The 20,125-nt window shown below is 44.9% G+C and overlaps 1 protein-coding gene across 1 annotated transcript in view; it reads right to left on the bottom strand.

Moving 5' to 3' along the window:
* The window catches only part of LOC129324768 (nesprin-2-like), a 75,866-nt gene that overhangs the window by 32,137 nt on the left and 23,604 nt on the right, over positions 1-20,125 (bottom strand). The window contains exon 2 of the mRNA XM_054972159.1: positions 17,584-17,707. Within this exon, the coding sequence (XP_054828134.1) occupies positions 17,584-17,662 (79 nt within the window). The 5' untranslated portion in view covers positions 17,663-17,707. The remainder of the gene's footprint in view (positions 1-17,583; positions 17,708-20,125) is intronic.

Below are 20,125 nucleotides of genomic sequence, written 5' to 3'. Positions count from 1 at the left end.
AATTCATTCATTCGTTCAAGCAAAAAAAAACCCCTCCTGTGCTACATCACATACTGTCTACAAAATAAAGCTGTCTAATCATTATTCACATACACTGAATTAGTGTTGAACTCAAAGGGAATAAAATATGCTTGAGACTGTGTGTGTTCTGCAGCTCGGCAGCAATGCAGAAAGAGACCTTCAGAATTTAGCATTAACATCTGAGATAAAAGCTGGAATTCTCTAGTCATTTGGAGAATAGTATGAGACTAGAAGTCCTTGGCTCAAATCTTATTTCAGCCATTCCCTAATTAAATCGGCCCAGGAAAGCTATTATAGTTCTCAACCACACACACACACCAGAGAGTTCAATAGTTCTGAACTTGTGAATGAACTCAAATTCAGCAGTTTCATGTTGTAATCGGCCCTTGAAGTTTCTTTGTTTGAGGAAAGCCATTTTTAGATCAGCAATGGAATGTCCTGGAAGATTAAAATGTTCTCCCATTGGTTTGGGAGTTTTTTCAATGGGACATTAAAATCGCAACACTCAAAAATCCAGTGGGAGAACATTTTGATCTTCCAGGACATTCCACTGCTGACCTAAAAGTGGCTGGCCCCAAACGAAAAAGCCTCAAGGGCAGATTACAACATGAGCTTGCCGAATCTGAGTTCATTCACAAGTTCAAAACAATGGAACTCCCAGGGCTGAATAGAGACGTGGGATTCTTATCTTACAACAGATGCTAATTTCTGCTCTAATCAAGCTGCATTGTAACACTGCAGAACCCACTTAACTATCCATTATAACACTATACCTTTACATCCTGACTCCTTTCTTTGCTTCACCCCTCCCACTTCCTGAATGGGATATAAAGGTCCACTCCTATCTGAAGAAGGGACCTCTGACTCTCGAAAGCTCATATTGAAAATCTTGTCGGTCTCTAAGATGCCACTGGATCCAGATCTTGAAGGACAAGAGGCCAAAGCCAGAATATATAAAGGCTCGGGGATATAGGCTCAAGAATCTTTATTTCTACTTGTATCTGAAGAAGGCAACCCTCTTGAAAGCTTACACCCTGAAAATCTTGTTGGTCTCTAAGATGCCACTGGAATCAAATCCTGCTGTTCTGTCTTACACTGAATCAGATCATCGGAACATTAAGGTCAGCATCGTCTACTCAGATCGGCAGCAGCTCTCCAGGGTATCAGGGAGAGCTGAAATATTTTTGCACATTGTAGTGGAAAAATTTACTACTACCGCACCTTATTGTATCTGTTTGCATGGAATGCCCATAACCCTATTGTATTCTTGCTCTATGAATTGTCCTAGCTATTGATTATATTGTATTCACTTGCAATACGTAATCTGCCTTGGAGCTCAGTGAAAAAGGCAGACTACAAATAAACTTTAACAACAACAATAATAAAATTAAAATGTGTTACTAAGTTAGACCCAATAACCAACATATACAAAGAAGGACAACTGCCCTATCAAGCTCAGTCTTGTCTCCTCTGGTACAGGGACTCAGGCAGAGGTCTTTCACACCACCCATTATCTGATCTTTCTAAGTGGAGATGCTGAGGATTGAACCTGGGACCTTCTGCATGCAAAGCAGCGGCTCTAAACCTGAGCCACAGCCCCTCCCAAACTTCTGCTCGTACAAAAGCCACTGTCAGGGTTGTTTGCATTCAATTTGCCTACAGTCAACATTTGCATGGCAAACAACTCCTAAGGATCATCCAGTACCTTATTCAATAAAGCCCAAACTATAATGATGGCTGTTCTCAGCATTAAACGTGGAAATTCACATTATCACTCCGATGTTCATAGTCCACGGCAGATCCATTTCCAAAAATGCCTCCAAATGGACCATTGGCCATTACAGTCTACACTGATCTTCAAGGTGTCTGGCCCAAAGCCTGCTGATCCCCGGAGATGTCAGGGGTTGTTCTGAGATCATATGCCTGCATGGCATTTGCTCTATTGCTGAGCTGTGGTCCCTCCCAGCCACTTAGCCCATCTCTGCTAGATTCTAAACAAATACATGGCATTTCCATTAGGAACGGCAGGATACAATGGCTGGCATTCTTCACTGTGAACTGAGTTGTCTAGTCAAGGTCTTACAAGGTCAAGGAGTGCTTTGGGGGGCGGGGTTGCCACGTGTTCCTTATTCCAGGCAACTGTTCCTTTTTCCAAATTAATAGAAAGACCAATGGAAAAGAAGAGGTGCACAATAACTGAAAAAAACAAATTTTAATTGCCAGTTTGGTGTAGTGGTTAATAGCGGCAGGACTCTAATCTGGAGAACTGGGTTTGATTCCCCACTCCTCCATTTTAAGCCAGCTGGGTGACCTTGGGTCAGTCACAGCTTGTCTAGGTGAGGATAATAACAACATACTATGTAAACTGCTCTGATTGGTGTTAAGTTGTCCTGATGGGCGGTATATAAATCAAATGTTATTATTGTTATTAAAGGAAATCCTTGATTCCCCCCAACCCACCCTGGCTAATATGAGCAGGAAAGGAGTACAGATAGCCCCCTTACAAAGCATAACCAAGAGCTACTTCTGCAGTGATTTCTGGGAAAGTTTACTCCATAGATTAAGAAAGTCCAGCCCTGGACATTATTTATTTTTATTTATTTTGTTTACTTCATTTCAACCCCCCGTTCTCCCCAATGGGGACTCAAAGTGGCTCACAGACACGATTCTTGCAACAGAGGGCATATCCCAGCTTTGTTTCGTTCTTTTCTTTTTTAAAAAAGAAAATATAAAAAGCAGAAGAAATAAGTTAAGTGATCTGGGTGCTGACAGAGTACGGCCATGTGTTGAAGGTCATCAGGATAGCTGGCCAATTCTCTTTCCCACAAAAGATGTGCTTGTATCTGTCTGAAGATAACAGCCTTGCGTAGTAAAGGCCTGAGAGATGAGGACGTGACATTGACGTGACATTGACAGGCAGGGAGAAAAGGTGGGTATTGAATGCAACACTCTGAGGCGCTGAGCGTCCTGACTTCATCCTTTTTTTGTCAAACAAGGAGGCCAAGGTTAAGTGACTGCCAAGTGGCTTTTTGTCACCCTTTTCATCGGCTACAGCAACTCTCTCAGAACCTCAACCATTTACCAGTGGAGATTAATCTAACATTTGTTCCGGAACAAAGGTTGCTTTGCCTCCTGCCCCTGGATATCACTTCTTCTTTACTGCTCGAGCTCTTTAACTGCTGAACCTCAATTAAACATTCTCCAAGGGGTAGCTTTTCTCCAGCACTGAAAGAAAGAGAAGCTCCCAAACTTGCACTTGTCATTTTAAAAGTATAGGATCCAAGCAGGTGAACACTAAAGACAACTACAACCTATTGGGTCATTGCCCCGAATAAAGACACTTCCAAAATTAATTCACACATCATGCAGCGACAAGCTTGGATTTGACATTGAGTGTACACTACACAGGAAGCTGCAGCCCGTTGTGATGCACTGAAAAGAACAGCTGCATGGTACACACATTTGTGTGGCACTCACACTGACATTTCTAGCTGAGACCAGCCTTCACTGTGTGATACTTTCCATTCCGTGTGCTCTTTCTGCTCTTCGTTTCCGAACAGCAGCAGCTTCCTGCTGCTGCTACACCCCCTCAAAAGCACCCCCCCCCCCAAAGATCAGGCAACCTCCTGAGCAGGTCTCCTCAAGAGGCACAAAGCTGCCACTGACAGTAAACAGTAATCCTCACCCAAATGCACATAGGAGCACATGAGAGACTTTTGGGTCCCAGTCCTTATGTGATACAAGCAAATTGTAAGTTGTGAAATAGCTCCTAGTCAAAAAAATCGCAGGATCGGAAGGCGCTCAAGGACAGCTCCTCGCCGAAAGGTAGAATCTTCCCTTGGTTAAATCCAAGCACTACTACCCTGACTACTAGGGTTGCCAGGTAATTCCGACCCCCTCAGGAGGGAGGTCAGAGGTCTGGCACCTCCTTTTGGTTCCCTCTCACATATGCTCGCTCCCAGCCCGCATGATGTCACTTCTGGGAAGTGACATCATCACGCGGACTGGGAGCCACCCTGGGAGTGCTCCCACACTCCACAGTGGCCCGATTTGGGCCGAAGCATGCCTGAATTGTCCCAAATTTGGCCACTGCGGCACACAGGAGCACTGCTGCACTCCGCAGCGGTCAGATTTGGCCCAAATCCAGCCACTGCAGAATGCGGGAGTGTGCCGCACTGCCCAGGAGTGCACTGTGCCACCCAGGAGGCATGTACCCCCCCTACTGGGCAGGTAAGTAGGGGCGGGGGGTGGAAGGTGGGAGCGGGGGATCCCTCACCACCAGTGGGGGACTGGCATCCGTACTGACTATCCATATGAACCTACCCATCTACTCCAATAATCTTCAGAGGCCCTGTTTCCAGTGTCTCACCATCTGAGGCTAGAGGAGTGGCAACCCGAGAAAGGGTCCTCTCGGGTGTGGCCCCGAAACTTTGGAACTCTCTCCCCAGGTTCAGATTCATCTGCCTGTATCATTGCCTCCTCCAGGGGGTGAAGACCTTTCTTTTGTTTTATCTGGCATGTTGTCAACAACTGCTATTGACCCTCCTCCCTGATGGTGATGTTATGTGTGTTTGTACTTTTTTTATTGTTTTAGATACACTTTGCTGCAAATGTTGTTTTAATGCTGAACTTTTTAATATTTTGATGTTCGCCTCCTTGGGGACCCTATATGGGTAGAAAGTTGACATAGAAATGTTATTCGTTTATAGCCAGACAGACAGATCGACAAGCTAAATGATATACCACATCAAATAAATCCAGGGATTACTTGTTTGAAAGCACCCTCATGTAAAGATTATCCTGTAATTAGAAAGCTTACATGGCAGGGAATAGCTTTTGCCCTGAAGCATCCACTGAAACTTGCAAATTTTCTATGTGCAAGAAATATGTTGCACATGTGAATAAAACCACACACATTAGCTGCAACCTTCTTGCCAGCTTTAAGCCCTCTACATTAAATCAAATACTCATCTGTCCGCTGTAGCCCATAGTTAGAGTATTATTTTCCTAGCTGGAGGGGGAATAACGACAAACAAAATCCCTACCATGTGATCGGATAATTGCAGTGTGTTCAGTGGCCCTAAACAGTTAACACGATTATCAACTGGCAATAGTCGGGTAGACCATGTTATGCGAAAAGACCTTCACCGGGCACAGGTTAGCTTCTGGGCTAAGTTCGGTGTATGCTGGCACTGACCTTTAAAGCCCTAATAATAATCCAAATATTCAATTTATATACTGTCCATCAGGACAATTTAATGCCGCACTCAGCAGTTTACAAAGTGTGTTATCATTACCCTTATAACAATCACCCTGTGAGGTGGGCGGGGCTGAGAAAGCTCAGAGAGAGCCGTGACTAGCCGAAGGTCACCCAGCTGGCTTCAAGCGGAGGAGTGGGGAACCAAACCCGGTTCTCCAGATTAGAGTCCCGTGCCCTTAACCACTACACCAAGCTGGCTCTCTCTAAATGACTTTGGATCTAGGGTGCCTGAAGAAAAGACAATTCCCAGCACAATTCCCTTGCATGTGAAGTCATGCTCCATGTGCCTGTTTTGTCTGAAGCGAGCTTGGAGGTGCCTTTGAGGTGTGGCCCCTCAACTGGGGGATTCCTCCCCATTATGAAGTCCCTGTTTGCATCCGGAGAGCAAGCCAAGGCCCTTCTTGTTTCAATGACCGCTGGGGGAGGAAAATTGCATTTTCCATGCCACCTCCTGTGTTGTGATTTAAGTGCACTGGGTCGATCCATTTCCCATTTTAGTATTTTACCACTTGCAGTTGTTTTATTGTTTATTATTTATTCTTTTACTTGCTGCAACTCCCTGCTTTCGACTCATGTCGACAGGCAGCCTAGAAATATTAAAATCGATAAAATGAATTACCAAGTCAAATAGCTCCGCTAACTCAGTTGCCGTCAGAACAAGTCGGATCGATTTTTATGTAGCAACACAACGGCATTTCTGCCAGCTCCGCAGCTGGCCTCATAGACTTAGGCACGGGTGTATTCTCCCCCCCTACACACACACACACCCATATTGTACTACTCCAGAGCTTAATAATTTGACAAAGCCTGGTTTCTTCTTCCATGGGATTCATTAAAAAGGACTTTTTTATGTCCAAGGGGTGGATGAATGGACTCTTTGTATCCACCCATTTTAATAAGGCTCTACAAGACCTCTGGTTTGTCTTCCACTAGTTTTGTTCTGCAGGGGAACTGACCCAAAATAAATGCATTGTTTGGTGAGGTTATTAGAGCTCTTGATGTACTCCCGGGCAGGATCAATGCCAAATCATTCTGGCCTAGATTTGAGACTACAACCTGCCACGAATTCAAAGAAGTTGATCGACAAAAGTTGATTTGTTTTCTTCTCCTTTGGAGGTAGCTTCTGGATTAGGAGGGCGCTTGCTATCTAAACTTCTACCCAAATGCTAAAGTTCTGAATTATCTAATCACGAGGATCAATGATCTGCCATTCCTTCAATTTCCATTTCTATCTACACATTTTTATCCTACTCTTTCTCTAAGGGGATTGGGGCAGCATGCAAGGACCTCCCCTCCCTATTTTATTCTTACAACAACCCTATGAGGTAGGTTAGGCTGAGAAAGAGTAACTGGACCAAAGTCATCCAATGAACTTTATGGCTGCAGGAGGAGGGAGTGAAGGTTTGAACTCACGGTCATTTCCATACATCTCGGCATAGCGCTATACTCACGGAACAAGGGCGTCTTCATGGCGCGATTTCGGACATCATCGTGCCACGAAAAAGGAATTGCGGTGACATCAGAAATCATGCCACGAAGATGCCCTCGTTCTGTCAGTTTGGCCCTATGCCGAGATGTGTGGAAACGGCCCAGGTTCCCTCCCATGTCCTAGTTCAACACTCGAACCACTACACCACACTGGCTCACACTGCTGGACTTTGGACCCCATTCATGCTCAGTTTGCTACAGCTCAGCAGTTCCACCTTATGCCTTACCAATGTGCACTGGTGGATACATTAATCAAACCATTATGCCCAAAAGGAATCTGGATAGGACTACAACCCATCCAGAGGTCTTTGCAATGTGCTTTAAAGTGTGCACGGATTAAAATACCCAGGCAAAGAGGAACTGGAATGCAAGCACATGATCCCATTAAGATTCCCTTTTTGCTCTGGCTTAAGCAATGTGCATATTTGTCAGCGGGCAACAGTAGCCTGTAAGGAAAAAAAACACGAAACGAGGACTTTGGCAAACTATCAGTGTGCCAATTCCAAGATTAATTTCGTAAATTCTCCGAAATAAACCAGAAGCAAAGCAAAACAAAATGCAGGGGAGATTAAAACACGGAAGACGAATGGAACAGAATAGGGTGATTAACACATGGAATTCCCTGCCACAGGAGGTGGTGGCAGCTTCAAGCATAGACAGCTTCAAGAGGGGATTGGATACACATATGGAGCAGAGGTCCATCAGCGGCTATTAGCCACAAGGTATAGATGGAAGTCTCTGTCTAGGGCAGTGATGCTCTGTATTCTTGGTGTTTCGGGGGGAGGCAATCAGTGGGAGGGCTTCTAGTGTCCCTTCCCCACTGGCAGACCTCCTGAGGACACCTGGTTTTTTGGCCACTGTGTGACACAGAGTGTTGGACTGGATGGGCCATTGGCCTGATCCAACATGGCTTCTCTTACGTTCTCTTATGTTCTTAAATCCACTAATCCCTTCTCTGGAGTCAATTGAACAACACACCCTGATCCAGCAAGAAAGCTCCATACACATTAACAGACATCCATTCCACAGAAACAGCCTTCTACATGTACTGCTGATGCACGTATTGTACACCCAGAAGAACATCTCCATTCGCACTGTAATGCTCATCTGAGCCCCTGCTAAATGGACTGATTGTGACTTTTGATATGGAATATCTCTAGCTGGGGAAACAGGGAAAAACCTGGAAAGTGGATGATGAGAGGACAAATCCATCCCCAGTTTGGATTCCAAAGTAGAGCAAAACTTCAGCGCAGAAGCAACCCTACAAAATGAAACAATGAGCTGTCGGTTCAAGTGTGACTGTTGTAAGTTCTCTGTAGTCACTTTTTTGAGGGGGTGGAGACGCAATTAATACATGAAAATAAAATCAAATGGGGGGAAGACCACTGGAATCTGGCAGAGACAACAGAAAGGCACAGAGATCAGATGCTGTGAGCCAAAAGGCAGAACCAGAGCATCTATGGAAAGCTGCCTAGGGGTATGCGGCAAGAAAATTTCCATCTTTTTCATTATGCACACCCCTAATGCGGACCCCTTAGTAATATGAAAATCTGTTCTTTGCAAATTCTGCTGACAAACGAGGGGACTCACAGCAAAGGAAATGCAAACCGAGATCCAGTGTGGTCTAGAGTCAAACCACACAAGACAAAATACACATGAACAGGGGTCATTTCGAAGAAAAAGAGCTGGAGGAACTCATTAGCATAACTCATTAGTATATGCCACGCCTCCTGCCATCACCAGAAGTGTGTCATTAGTATAACTGATTTGCATATGCCACACCCCCTGACATCACCTATTCTGGCTGTTTTGGACCCAATCCTGGCAATTCAGGGCCAAAACTGGGCCCAAAATGGCAAAAAGGGGCTGAAAACGGCTGAAAGGGGGCCCAAAATGGTCAGGATTGGGCTGCTGATGAGCGGGAGAGTGATCTACCACCCGTCAGAGGCCTGATCCGGGCCATTTCGGCCCCAATCCAGGCCAAAACGGGCCCAAAATGGCCAAGAGTCAGGTGGGTGGGGCCACCTGTCATGTGACCCCTTTGGGGAACTGCCGGAACTGCATTCCTGCGCATTCCCCCTCGAAATGAGCCCTGCACTTGAATTACACTTGAATTACACTCAAATACACTCGAATTAGAAAATGCACTCGAATTACCCGTGTAACTCGAGTGTATTTTGTCTCGTGTGGTGAGACCTCTAGATAAGACGGGGAGACTTGGGTTCCAAAGTTCCCATTCATCCACAATGTCCAACATAGGCATATTCTCTATCACCGAGTCATGGCCCTGTCTCCCAAAAAGTACAGAAAGGAGAAAGCATCATCCAATATCTACCCATCTAATCTGCCATACAAAGATTTGCAAATGTGCCTTCCAGAAGCTGACAGAATGGAAATAATATTTTGTGACCTTGTTATTTCTGGAGCCGTGCTGCTGTGACAGCCCAGATGGTCAACAGTACGCCAGTATACAGCCTTTTCACCTGCCTTCCTGACAAAAGAGCATCTAACAGAGCAAGCCAAGTTATTCCAGTCTAATCTCATTAGGTTCAATGGTTATAGATACGGTTGCCAACCTCCAGATGGTAGCTGGAAATCTTTTGGAATTACAACTGATCTCCAAGCCATAGAGATCAGTTCCCCTGGAGAAAATGGCAGCTTTGGAGGGTGGACTATGGCATTACACCCTACTGAGGTTTCTCCCCTCCCCAAAGCTCACCCTTTCCAGGCTCCACCCCCAAATCTCCAGGAATTATCCAAACTGGAGCTGGCAACCTTGGCTGTAGACCAGAGTAACTCCGCATATGATTGCACTGTAATTTGCCTCTTTCCAACACAGATCTATGTGTTTTAATACTCTCTTTAAAAGGGAAGGCAGCCATACAAGGGAATTCTGTGCAAGCGAAATGAGTGCATGCTACAGCCGGCATCTTATTTAAAAACCCTGTTGATTCAGCAGTAGATCACGGAAGTTAAATAGGTTAAGAAGGGGAATTATGCTCTGGGGACAGTGTGCAAATTGGATCAGCGGGCGTGGAAAGAAAATCCTGCACAGGCTTGTTTAATGAGAGCTCGCACCTGCTCCCCCTCCCCACCTCGCTGACCACCCGGGCAATCCAAGGCTTAGTCGCCATGGGAACGGGATGAAGAAGGTGTGCGATGGAGGGCAGAGACCTGCTGCCACTTCCTACTGCTCGAGCCACTTGCAACTCTGAACTTTATGGGTGCAGGGCCATCGGAGGTGAAGCGCAAGCAGCCTGGCTGAGTGCCAGTTGACACAACCATCAAATCCACTCCACACAGTTGCTGTAAGACATCCACCAGTGGCTGCCAGGATGGACCAGGTACAGATGGCTTTGTGAGATCACAGTTGTTCCTGCTGTTTTAACCCAATTTCCAGCACTTAGGCTGCAAATCCCAAGAACACTTTCCTGGGAATGGGCCCCATTGAATAAAACTGGACTTACTTCCAAGTAGACCTGCATAGATCGCTCCCCAGGCTTGAAGGCTGAAGAAGAATAATTAGAGGTCATGCATCTCCTTCCTTCCATCAAATCCAAACTGCAGCTTCATGCAGCCTCAATTTGCCTCAAGGCTGGGTGTGCGGGGGTGGGGCGGGGGGGGGGGGTTAACCCTTCCACCCTTATTCTGTTCTATTATTGAATCAAAGCTCCCTTCCCTAATAGTATTTTTACAGTGGGAGGGAATAAATCTTTTTTTCCCTTTAATAGCCGAGTGAGTCCACCAATTTAAAATAACAACAACCACAACTGCACTTATATACCGCTCATCGAGATAGATTAGTGCCCCACTCAGAGTGGTAAACAAAGTCAGTATTATTAGAGAGCCAGTTTGGTGTAGTGGTTAAGAGTGTGGGACTCTAATCTGGAGAGCCAGGTTTGATTCCCCACTCCTCTGCTTGTAGCCAGCTGGGTGACCTTGGGAAAGTCGCAGCTCTCTCAGAGCTCTCTCAGTCCCACTCACTTCACAGGATGATTGTCTTAAGGATAATAGCAACACACTTTGTAAACTGCTCTGAGTGAGTCATCCTGAACGGTGGTATATAAATAGAATGTTGTTGTTGTTGTTACCATTATCATTATTATCATCATTATCACCACCATCATCATCATCATCATCATCATTATTATCCCTACAATACAGCCAGGGAGCTGGACTGAGAGGAGTAGCTTACCCAAGACCACCAACTGAGCTAGTGGCAGTAGCGGGAGTCAAACCAGCAGAATGCTGATTCACAACCCAATCACTTAACCACTAAGCTACAGCAGAGAAGAACCGAGTGGAAGTTCAAAGGCAAACTGCATGAGCCTACAATGAGAAAAGGGATTCCCTTCTAGCTTTCTCCTTGACACCTAGTTTTCTATGTGCAGGGATTGTTTTTCCCTTTTGGGTACAGAGGAGCATTCAGTAACGTGAACACACCTGCAGCGGTACCACCCAGATATGGGTTCAGCACCTCGTGACAACGAGGCAAAGGAATGCGTCTTGGCTAGACCTTTCTCATTGCTTAAGCCTGTTGCATAGCAGCTGGAAGTATTTAGAAACAAGCCATGAATCACAGTGGAATTTGTTACCTGTCTGTTTCCCCACTGCTGGCACCTATTGAAGGAGGAGGGAGTGGCAGAGGTGTTGGCAAAACAGCCATGCCTGGGGCAAGTTTCCTTTCTAAGAAAAAAAATCTTGGTGATGGTATCCCACCGTAGCAAACAACCCCGGGGACCAAAGAGATCTTTCTAAAGTTGAAGTGCAGTTTGGTTTCAGGAGAACATGAAAGCTGGCATTCAGACGTTTGCAGCCACTCTGTATGGAGGCTCCCTGGTAGCCACTGATGGATCTCTCCGTGAATCTAACCCCTTTTGAAGCCATTAATCCACCACGTTACTGACAGAAAATAGCGAAACTACTGAAGAAGGTTAAAGGAGAAAGCACCAAAGCAGGATTACAGCTGAACATCTAGAAGACAAAAGTAATGACTATTGAGGAACTACACAATTTTAAAGTTGACAATGAGGAAATTGAAATGTATGATTTTCTATTCCTTGGCTCAATCGTCAACCAAACTGCAACCAAGAAATCAGAAGAAGATTGAAACTTGGAAATGGAGCTGTGAGGGGATGAGAAAAGATCCTTAAAGATAAAGATGTCTCTCTGGGGACCAAGATCAAGATAATCCAAACTATGGTATTCCCCATTGCCATGTATGGATGTAAAAGTTGGACGGTGAAGAAAGCTGACAGGAAGAAAATGGATTCATTTGAAACGTGGTGCTGGAGGAGAGTTTTGCGGATACCATGGATGACTAAAAAGACAAATAAGTGGGTACTAGATCATATCAAATCTGAATTTTCCCTAGAACCTAAAATGACAAAACTGAGGCTATTGTATTTTGGTCACATCATGAGAAAACACGATTCTCTGGAAAAGTCAATAATGCTAGGAAAATTGGAAGGCAGTAAGAAAAGAGGAAGGCCTAAAACGAGATGGCTCGACTCAATAAATGAAGCCATGTCTTCCAGTTTGCAGGATCTGAGCAAGTCTGTTAATGATAGGATGTTTTCAAGGTCTTTCCTTCATAGGGTTGTCATAGGTCAGAGTCGACTTGTCAACAAATAACACACACGCTATATACCACTGGAAATGGATCCCTCAATTTAATTACTTGTTAAGTAAAGAAAATACCTCCCTGAATATATTGTCCATCAACTTCACTCGGTGCCCCAAATTCTGGTATTATGGAACAGGGAGAAAAGTTCTCTCTGTGTCCACTTTCTCCAACCCATTCATAATTATATACATCTATATTGTGCCCCCCTTATACAGCTCTGTCATGTCCCACTTAAAACAAACAGCATCAAACTCCGCCAGCTCCAAATTTATAATAAATCATGAATAAATAACACATATACTCTACGAGAATCCCCATGGGGTAGAAAATTCACAGCTTAACCCACATATTTTTCTCAGGATTTTTTCCAAAATGAGTCCCAAAGAGAGAGTAGGGGAAATACTTAGACACTTGCCACTTTTGTGTGACCATTTTTTAGATCTGCCAGTTGCAGGGATTCATAAGCAGGCGAAAGCTTTAGGCACTTTACACAATTCCGTTGTGTGCAAAGGTGTACAGAAAGCTTAACCGATGACCATGCTACAGACCACACATAACTGGGACAGCCACACAGCGGAATGTCAAACGGCCACCACTCACCCCCGAAATTTCATGGCGCAATGCACAGCCCTTTGGAACCAGGGACGATCCCTTCCATAAATCTGCTGGTTGCAGGGATCTAGTTCCGCCATCACAAGCAGGCTAATGCTTTAGGCACATTACACAAATCAATTGTGTGCAAAGGTGAGCAGAAAGCTTAACTGATGCCCCTGCTAGAGACGGCACATACCTGGGACAGCCACTCAGTGGTAACAGGGATGCTCACTCCCAGAAAAGCGCAAGCCGTACTGGGGGCACCCCCAGATTTCACAATTTTGGTATGATCAGTGCACTGAATCCAAGCAACAGCCCACAAGCCTTCTCCAGTGGGAGAGGGACAGGGGGCAATCTTGAGGCCTTATTGCTTCTAGTCCACATGGATTAGCTATCAGTAGAAGGGGCTAACATGGGGTTCCCAGGTGCCCACCACTGATGGGTAATCTCCTGGGGGTTTGCACGCTTGCCCGCCGATCTGCCAGCAATCACCAGGAGGCGACAAGACCCTGGAAGGTCACTCGCCACCAGCAGGCACCCCAGGAGCCTGCTCGGCGCATGCACTCCTAAAGGGTGTGATGATGTCACTCCTGGAAGTGACATCGTCGCACCGGCCACAGGAGCACTCCCGTGCTTCATTTGGGGTTGATTTTGGCCCCAAATTGGCCCCCGCACAGAATGTGGGAGCGCTCCTGTGGGTGGCACGACAATCTCACTTCCGGGAGTGATGTCGTTGCGCAGGTGCTGGAGTGCATGCGCACAAAGAAATGCTGCCGGCATGAGGTAATGGCAGGTCTCTCCCCTCCCGCTGGGCAACAGGGCAGACAGAATTTGCAGGTAGGCAGTACCACATGCCAAGAAGTTTGGAGCCACTACTAAACTACATGGACTAATCATATCACAGTATAAGGCAGCTTCGTATTTTCATATACAGGGCAGGCGTATGGGGTGGGTGTATCTCACTAGCAATGCAGGTACTTTGAAGGCAGCACCTCAAGGATCTGGCCTTCAACTGCTCCTGCTCAAGACTCTGAAAAAGCAGTGCTGGGAAAGCCCCTACTTGAGTCTCTGCAGAGCTGCTGCCAGGCATAGGGGGCGATATTGAGCTAACAGGGCCAGCAGCCTGACTGAGGAGGAGGCCTGATTCACACAGGCCACAAAACAAAGTATCAAAATCTCAAATGGGCTGTACCACTTTGGACTGCGGGTAGGGGAGAGATGATAAAAATAACAACAACAACATTTGATTTATATACCGCCCTTGAGGATGACTTAACACCCACTCAGAACAGTTTCCAAAGTGTATTATTATTATTATCCCCACAACAATCACCCTTTAAGATGGGTGGGGCTGAGAGCTCTGAGAGCGGGACCACAAGTGACGCCTGACACAGGTTGGACACTTGTCAGCTTCCCTCAAGTTTTGGCGGAAAATGTAGGCAGCTTGGCGGAATGTTGGACAAGTGACAGTTGAAAAGTCCACTGGACAGCAGTCGGAGAGTCAAGCTGCAAGACCAAGATGCCTACATTCCCCATCAAAACTTGAGGGGTGCTGACTAGTGTCCAACCTGTGTCAGGCGTCACTTGTGGTCCCGCTCTGAGAGAGCAGTGACTTACCCAAGGTCACCCAGCTGGCTTCAAGTGGAGGAGTGGGGAATCGAACCCGGTTCTCCAGATTAGAGCCCGGCTGCTCTTAACCACTACACCAAACTGGCTCTCAGATGCCATTTTCTGAATGCTCCCCCCCTTCAGACACCAAGCCGTTCAAAATGAGCACTTTGCTTTGGGCAGAAATGTTCTTCCAGCTGTTTTTCTCACAAGGAGTCTTTTTTATATGGAACCATTAAAAAAATTAACACACACCCCCCACAAAACATGCCTGCAATCCAAAGCGGTACCTCATTTAGCCACCTTATCCTGCCACGCATGTAGGCCAGGCCTAGGACAAAGTCATACATTCACACACACAGGGGTTTATATAGTAGGAAGCCGGCGTCGGTTGGTTCCTTTTTATCCCATGATTCCCTAAGGAACATCAGGTTTTAGCCCAGAGACAGATTTGGCCTGCCATTCCCTTCTCAGCAGGTGGCACAATAAATCAGAGTTTGCGTCAATGGCAAAACTTACTTCACTGACTAGAGAAAAGACCTTAGCTACATTTGTGACTGAATGGAAACCGTTTATAGACTTTTTACATGAAATAGCTAATAATGATGATATCTGGATTTAGGGATTAAGAAATATGAACAATCGAAAAAAGAGGGCTCATATGTTTAACACAGAATAAGTGAGATGTTGAAAACAATATATATTTGTTGCGGAGAAAATCAGAACTCAATTTGTAGTTTTAGTCTTTTCCGTTCCCCTCTCTTTTTAAACTGTATTTTCCCTTATTAGTATTAGTTATTTGTCTAGTTTGTTATTGCATGTCTATATGTATTGTTAGTGTGTCATTAGAATGTTATGTTTTTTATCTTTTAGGTTTGTTGTTTATTCCTTTTATGTTTACTGTTTACCATTTAAATAAAGAAAATTAATACATTAAAAAAAAGAACAGCCTGCAATTCCCTTCTCAGCGGGCGGCACAATAAATTAGGAATTGCTGACCAGCAGCCAGCCTGGGGCTCCCTGGGGCCCAACAGGAAGAACTGTTGCTTCAGCCCCACAGAATAGGATGTACCTCTTTAATGAGGTACTTTCGGTTGCAAAGGTTGTTTTCCAAGAAAACAATCTGAAATGCACAGCTTCCAAGGCTCTGTTTTGCATTTGATCAGGTCTACATAGACTAGTTTGGGGGTGGTTCTGGGCACGTAAAACATTCCAATGCACTTCCTTTAGCCAGACCAAGCAGTTCACCCCCTTGCAAAAAATACTACCTAGGGCATTTCACTCAGAACAGGTAATGGAGTGTGAGGGGGGCGGCAAGAGCGCATTTCAGTTTGCAGCAACAGCGGCCAGCAGCTCAAGTCATGATGCTGTCCAAACAGGGGCATTACCTTGACAATGGCTTATTTCAACAACAGGAAGAAAAACACGAGGAAACCATAAGCAACTCTGATCCTCTGAAAGGTCAAGTCTGTACAAGTTCTACCACTGAATAGCTCTGGCAGCCAGTTTGGTGTAGTGGTTAAGAGCGGCAGGACTCTAATCTAGAGAGCCGGGTTTGATTCCCCACTCCTCCGCTTGAAGCCAGCTGGGTGACCTTGGGTCAGTCACAGCTCTCTCAGAGCTCTCTCAGACCCACCCACCTCACAGGGTGTTTGTTGTTGTGGGGATAATGATAACATACTTTGTAAACTGCTCTGAGAGGATGTTAAGTCATGCTGAAGGGCAGTATATAAATCTATTATTATTATTATTATGTATTAATTTTAGGAGCCATGAGCATCAAAGGTGACTCTGAGGAGTGGTTATCGCATTTTGAGGAGTGGTTATACTGAAAATGTATTTATTTACTTCATTATAACCTGGCTTTCTGGAGAAAACAGCTTACATCTTTCTCCTCTCCCCCTCCATTTTATCCTCACAACAACCCTGTGAAGTAGGCCCGATGACCCAGCAAACTGCCATGATCTCCAGATCCTAGTCCAACCCTCCAACCCCAACACCACAATAGCAGTGAAAGCATGTCTACTTTTGGATGGTCAAATAACCAGAACAGCAAGTTCCGGCTGAGTTCTTGCATAAAATCACAGAGCTGGAAGGGGAAATATAAGCCACCTTGTCCAAGTCACTGCTTTCAACAGGAAAACCAAAACTAGAGCGTTGCTGACTCTCCAGCCTCTGCTTCCTGGGATAATCGGTTGCACCGTCAGGAAGTGTCTCCTAATGTTCCAATGAAATCTGCCTTCCTGTAACTTTTTTTCAGAGAACCTGGATCTATTAGAGAAAACAGAGAGCTGAGATGAAGAGAATCGCAGCTTCCCAAAGGCCACCCTGTAAGTTTGTGGACAAGAGGAGATTTTGAACTGGAGGCGTCCCGACTCGCAGCCCCTCATGCTAGCACTGCAGCTCTAGATTCCAACCTGTTTCAATGAGATACAAAGTCCAGTGGCTTTCCAGAAAGAAAACTTGTCCCTGTTGTGAACAATCCATGAGAGTCATTAAATAGAAAGCTAGGTGGGCAGCGGTGTAGGCCTGCAGTAGATATGAGTCCGGTGGCACCTTAGAGACCAACAAGATTTTCGGAGTGTCAGCTTTTGAGAGTGTAAGCTTCTCAAGGATCCAGAGGAGTTAGCCGTGTTAGTCTGTAGTAGCAAAATAGTAAAGAGTCTAGTAGCACCTTTAAGACGAACAAACTTTACCGTAGCATAAGCTTTCAAGAACCACAGTTCTCTTTGTCAGATGCAGGAGCTTATACTACAGTAAGGTTGGTTAGTCTTAACGGTGCTACTGGACTCTTAAGCTTCTCAAGACACTGAAGGCATTGTCTGAAGATGGGAGCTCTGACTCTCGAAAGCTTAGATTGTAAAAACCTTGTTGGTCCCTAAGGTGCCACTGGACTCAAATCCTGCTGTAAACAGAAGGCATTATAGAGGCTTATTTTTGTGCTCTGCAAATTACAACATTGGTTAAGCTGGTGCATCAACCTTACCTTGCAGGGAATAATGGAGATCGTCAATGTCAGTGGAAAGCTCCTCTTCATTGGCAGGAGGTATTTCCGGAGATGCCATGTTGCTAGTCCCTAGGGTGTCTGCAAGCTCATTTCAATCACCAAACTGGAAAGGGGTTAAAAAAGACAGGGGGGAAATCTTAGCAGACTGGATTTCACATTCAAAACAGACGCTGGTGAAAAAAGCTCCGTAGCTTAAAAAAGAGCAAGACACGTCCTTCCGGCTTCCAAGAACAGTGTTTTCTTAGATTATCTGGATCACAAACTATGTTTCTTTGTGGGTCCTGCAGTCACGCTCTCTCTAGCAGGCTAACTTTCAGCTCTGGAAAACTCACTGCCATAAAACAGGCAACAGAACTGAATCCAAAGATCTGAGATGCAGATTGGAAGAGAGGCAGAAAGATCCCAAAGTCAACTTTGACAGAGCCTTGGTGCAGATAACTTTCAACCAATATGTTCCTATCCTCCTCGGGGAGTATCTCTTTCCTTTCCTCGCATCTTCATTAAATCTTTGGCTTTATGGACTTCTTTTCTTGCTCAGCAATTATTGTAGCAAGTTGGAGACCAAAGAAGCAGAACCCACAGAAGATTAAACAATTAAAGTGTAACAAAGAAAGTAATGTTGGCTGGAGTAAGGAGACCCATAGTTCTTGCACTATCTGTATCTTGGAGACCACGGCGCATCCCCCAACTCCCGCAAATACCATTCTTGACCGTTTATTTCTCAGCCCTGAAATCCTATTTCTTCTGGAAAGAGCCTCATCAATCACACACACACAGACTGCGCCTTTCAAATGTGTGTGCGATTTCCAGTGCAATCCTAAGCAAAGTTACTCCAGTCTAAGACCATTGGTTTCAATAGGCTTACACTGGAGTAACTCTGTTTAGGATTGCACTGTTCAAGTACGTCACTGGCAATAACTGTTCTGTTGGCCAGGAAAACTTTTTTTTTAAGAAAAGAAAAAGAAAGGAACTTGGGAGGTTTTCTTAAATCAAAAGGAAACAAAGCCAAAACAAATCTGACCTTCACCAAGCACACAAAAAAGCAATAAATTTGCATCACTCTCTATTGTGGTAGGTGCCCAGCTCACAGCACTTTGTGATTAAGTATTTTATACTTAAATCCCTTAACACTTCCTGGAGAAATGTACCCCCTAGTCTCTACTGATCTGCTCCTACATAAGGCTTTAAAAATAACTATCTGCCAAGCATAACACAACCGAACTTTGGGCCACTTTTTAAATATGATTTACAGCTAACCCATGGAACTCATGAAAACCCCACTAGGGGTTGCCATAAGTCAGCTGTGACTTGACAGCACTCTTTACCACCACCAAGTTAATAATCAGCAACGAACTGTTCAATAAATTGTAATACGTTAGTAAAAAGTGTGTAATTAGTAACTCATCTTTCAAGCAAAAACTTTTTAAGAAATGGCAAGTCAATGTTATGTCAAACAACTAGTAATATTCCAAACCCCAACAATGAACAAATTAGAAAGATAATAATGTCATATTTTAATGCTAGAAACTTTTAAAATATTATATGCACTACCTCATTTTTTCTAAAGGTGTTGTAAAGCAAGTGCAGTAATTTCTATTGTGAAATCTCCCTTCTCCATATGGAGTCCCAGATTATTTATTTATGATCCAACCAAGAACGCTGCAACTTTTTTTTTCTCTTCTATGTTTTCCATATAAACTAAAAAACAGTCCTAGCAACACACTGTTATGAACCAGGAAGCCTCCTGGAAAGAAAAAAAATGACAGTTTTTTAAAGGCCTTTGTACGGCTGGCTTCCAGTTTCTCTTTTTAATACTAAACAGAGACTTTGTTTTATTTTTGGACACCAGGGGTGTAAAATCGGTAGTATCAAGTTGCTGCCAGCAATTCTTATGAAAAACTATTTCTTCAATCTTCAATCTATGCCTGAAGCAGAATCACAAGATATTTCCTATACTCAGGGGTCATTTTGTAGAAAAAGAGCTGGAGGAACTAATTAGCATAACTGATTTGCATATGCCACACCCCTTGACATCACCAGAAATTTGTCATTAGCATAACTGATTTGCATATGCCACACCCCCTGACATCACCTATCCTGGCTGCTTTGGACCCAATCCTGGCCATTCAGGGCCGAAATTGGGCTCAAAATGGTCAGGATCCGGCCGCAGCTGAACAGGAGAGTGATCCACCACCTGTCAGAGGCCCGATCTGGGCTGTTTTGGCCCCAATCCAGGACAAAACGGGCCCAAAATGGCCGAGAGTCAGGTGGGCAGGGCCACCTGACGTGACCTTTGGGGAACTGCCAGAACTGCATTCCTGCGCATTCCCCCTCGAAATGAGCCCTGCCTATACTGTACCATTTTACACTGACAATGGGGGATTACATTCTTCACTGCTATGCAGTAAAAATAAATAAATCCCCTGTACATTTAAAAACGAGCTTATCAGGGAGAAAGCTAGCCCAGTACCCCTGGCTTTAGTAAGCTGGTTTTCTTCAAGCAGGGAGTTTGTTTTCCATG

The sequence above is a fragment of the Eublepharis macularius genome, chromosome 2, assembly GCF_028583425.1.
Source record: "Eublepharis macularius isolate TG4126 chromosome 2, MPM_Emac_v1.0, whole genome shotgun sequence".
Taxonomy (NCBI): domain Eukaryota; kingdom Metazoa; phylum Chordata; class Lepidosauria; order Squamata; family Eublepharidae; genus Eublepharis; species Eublepharis macularius.
The sequence above is the reverse complement of the archived record's forward strand: the minus strand, read 5'-3'. Positions and strand labels throughout refer to the sequence as shown.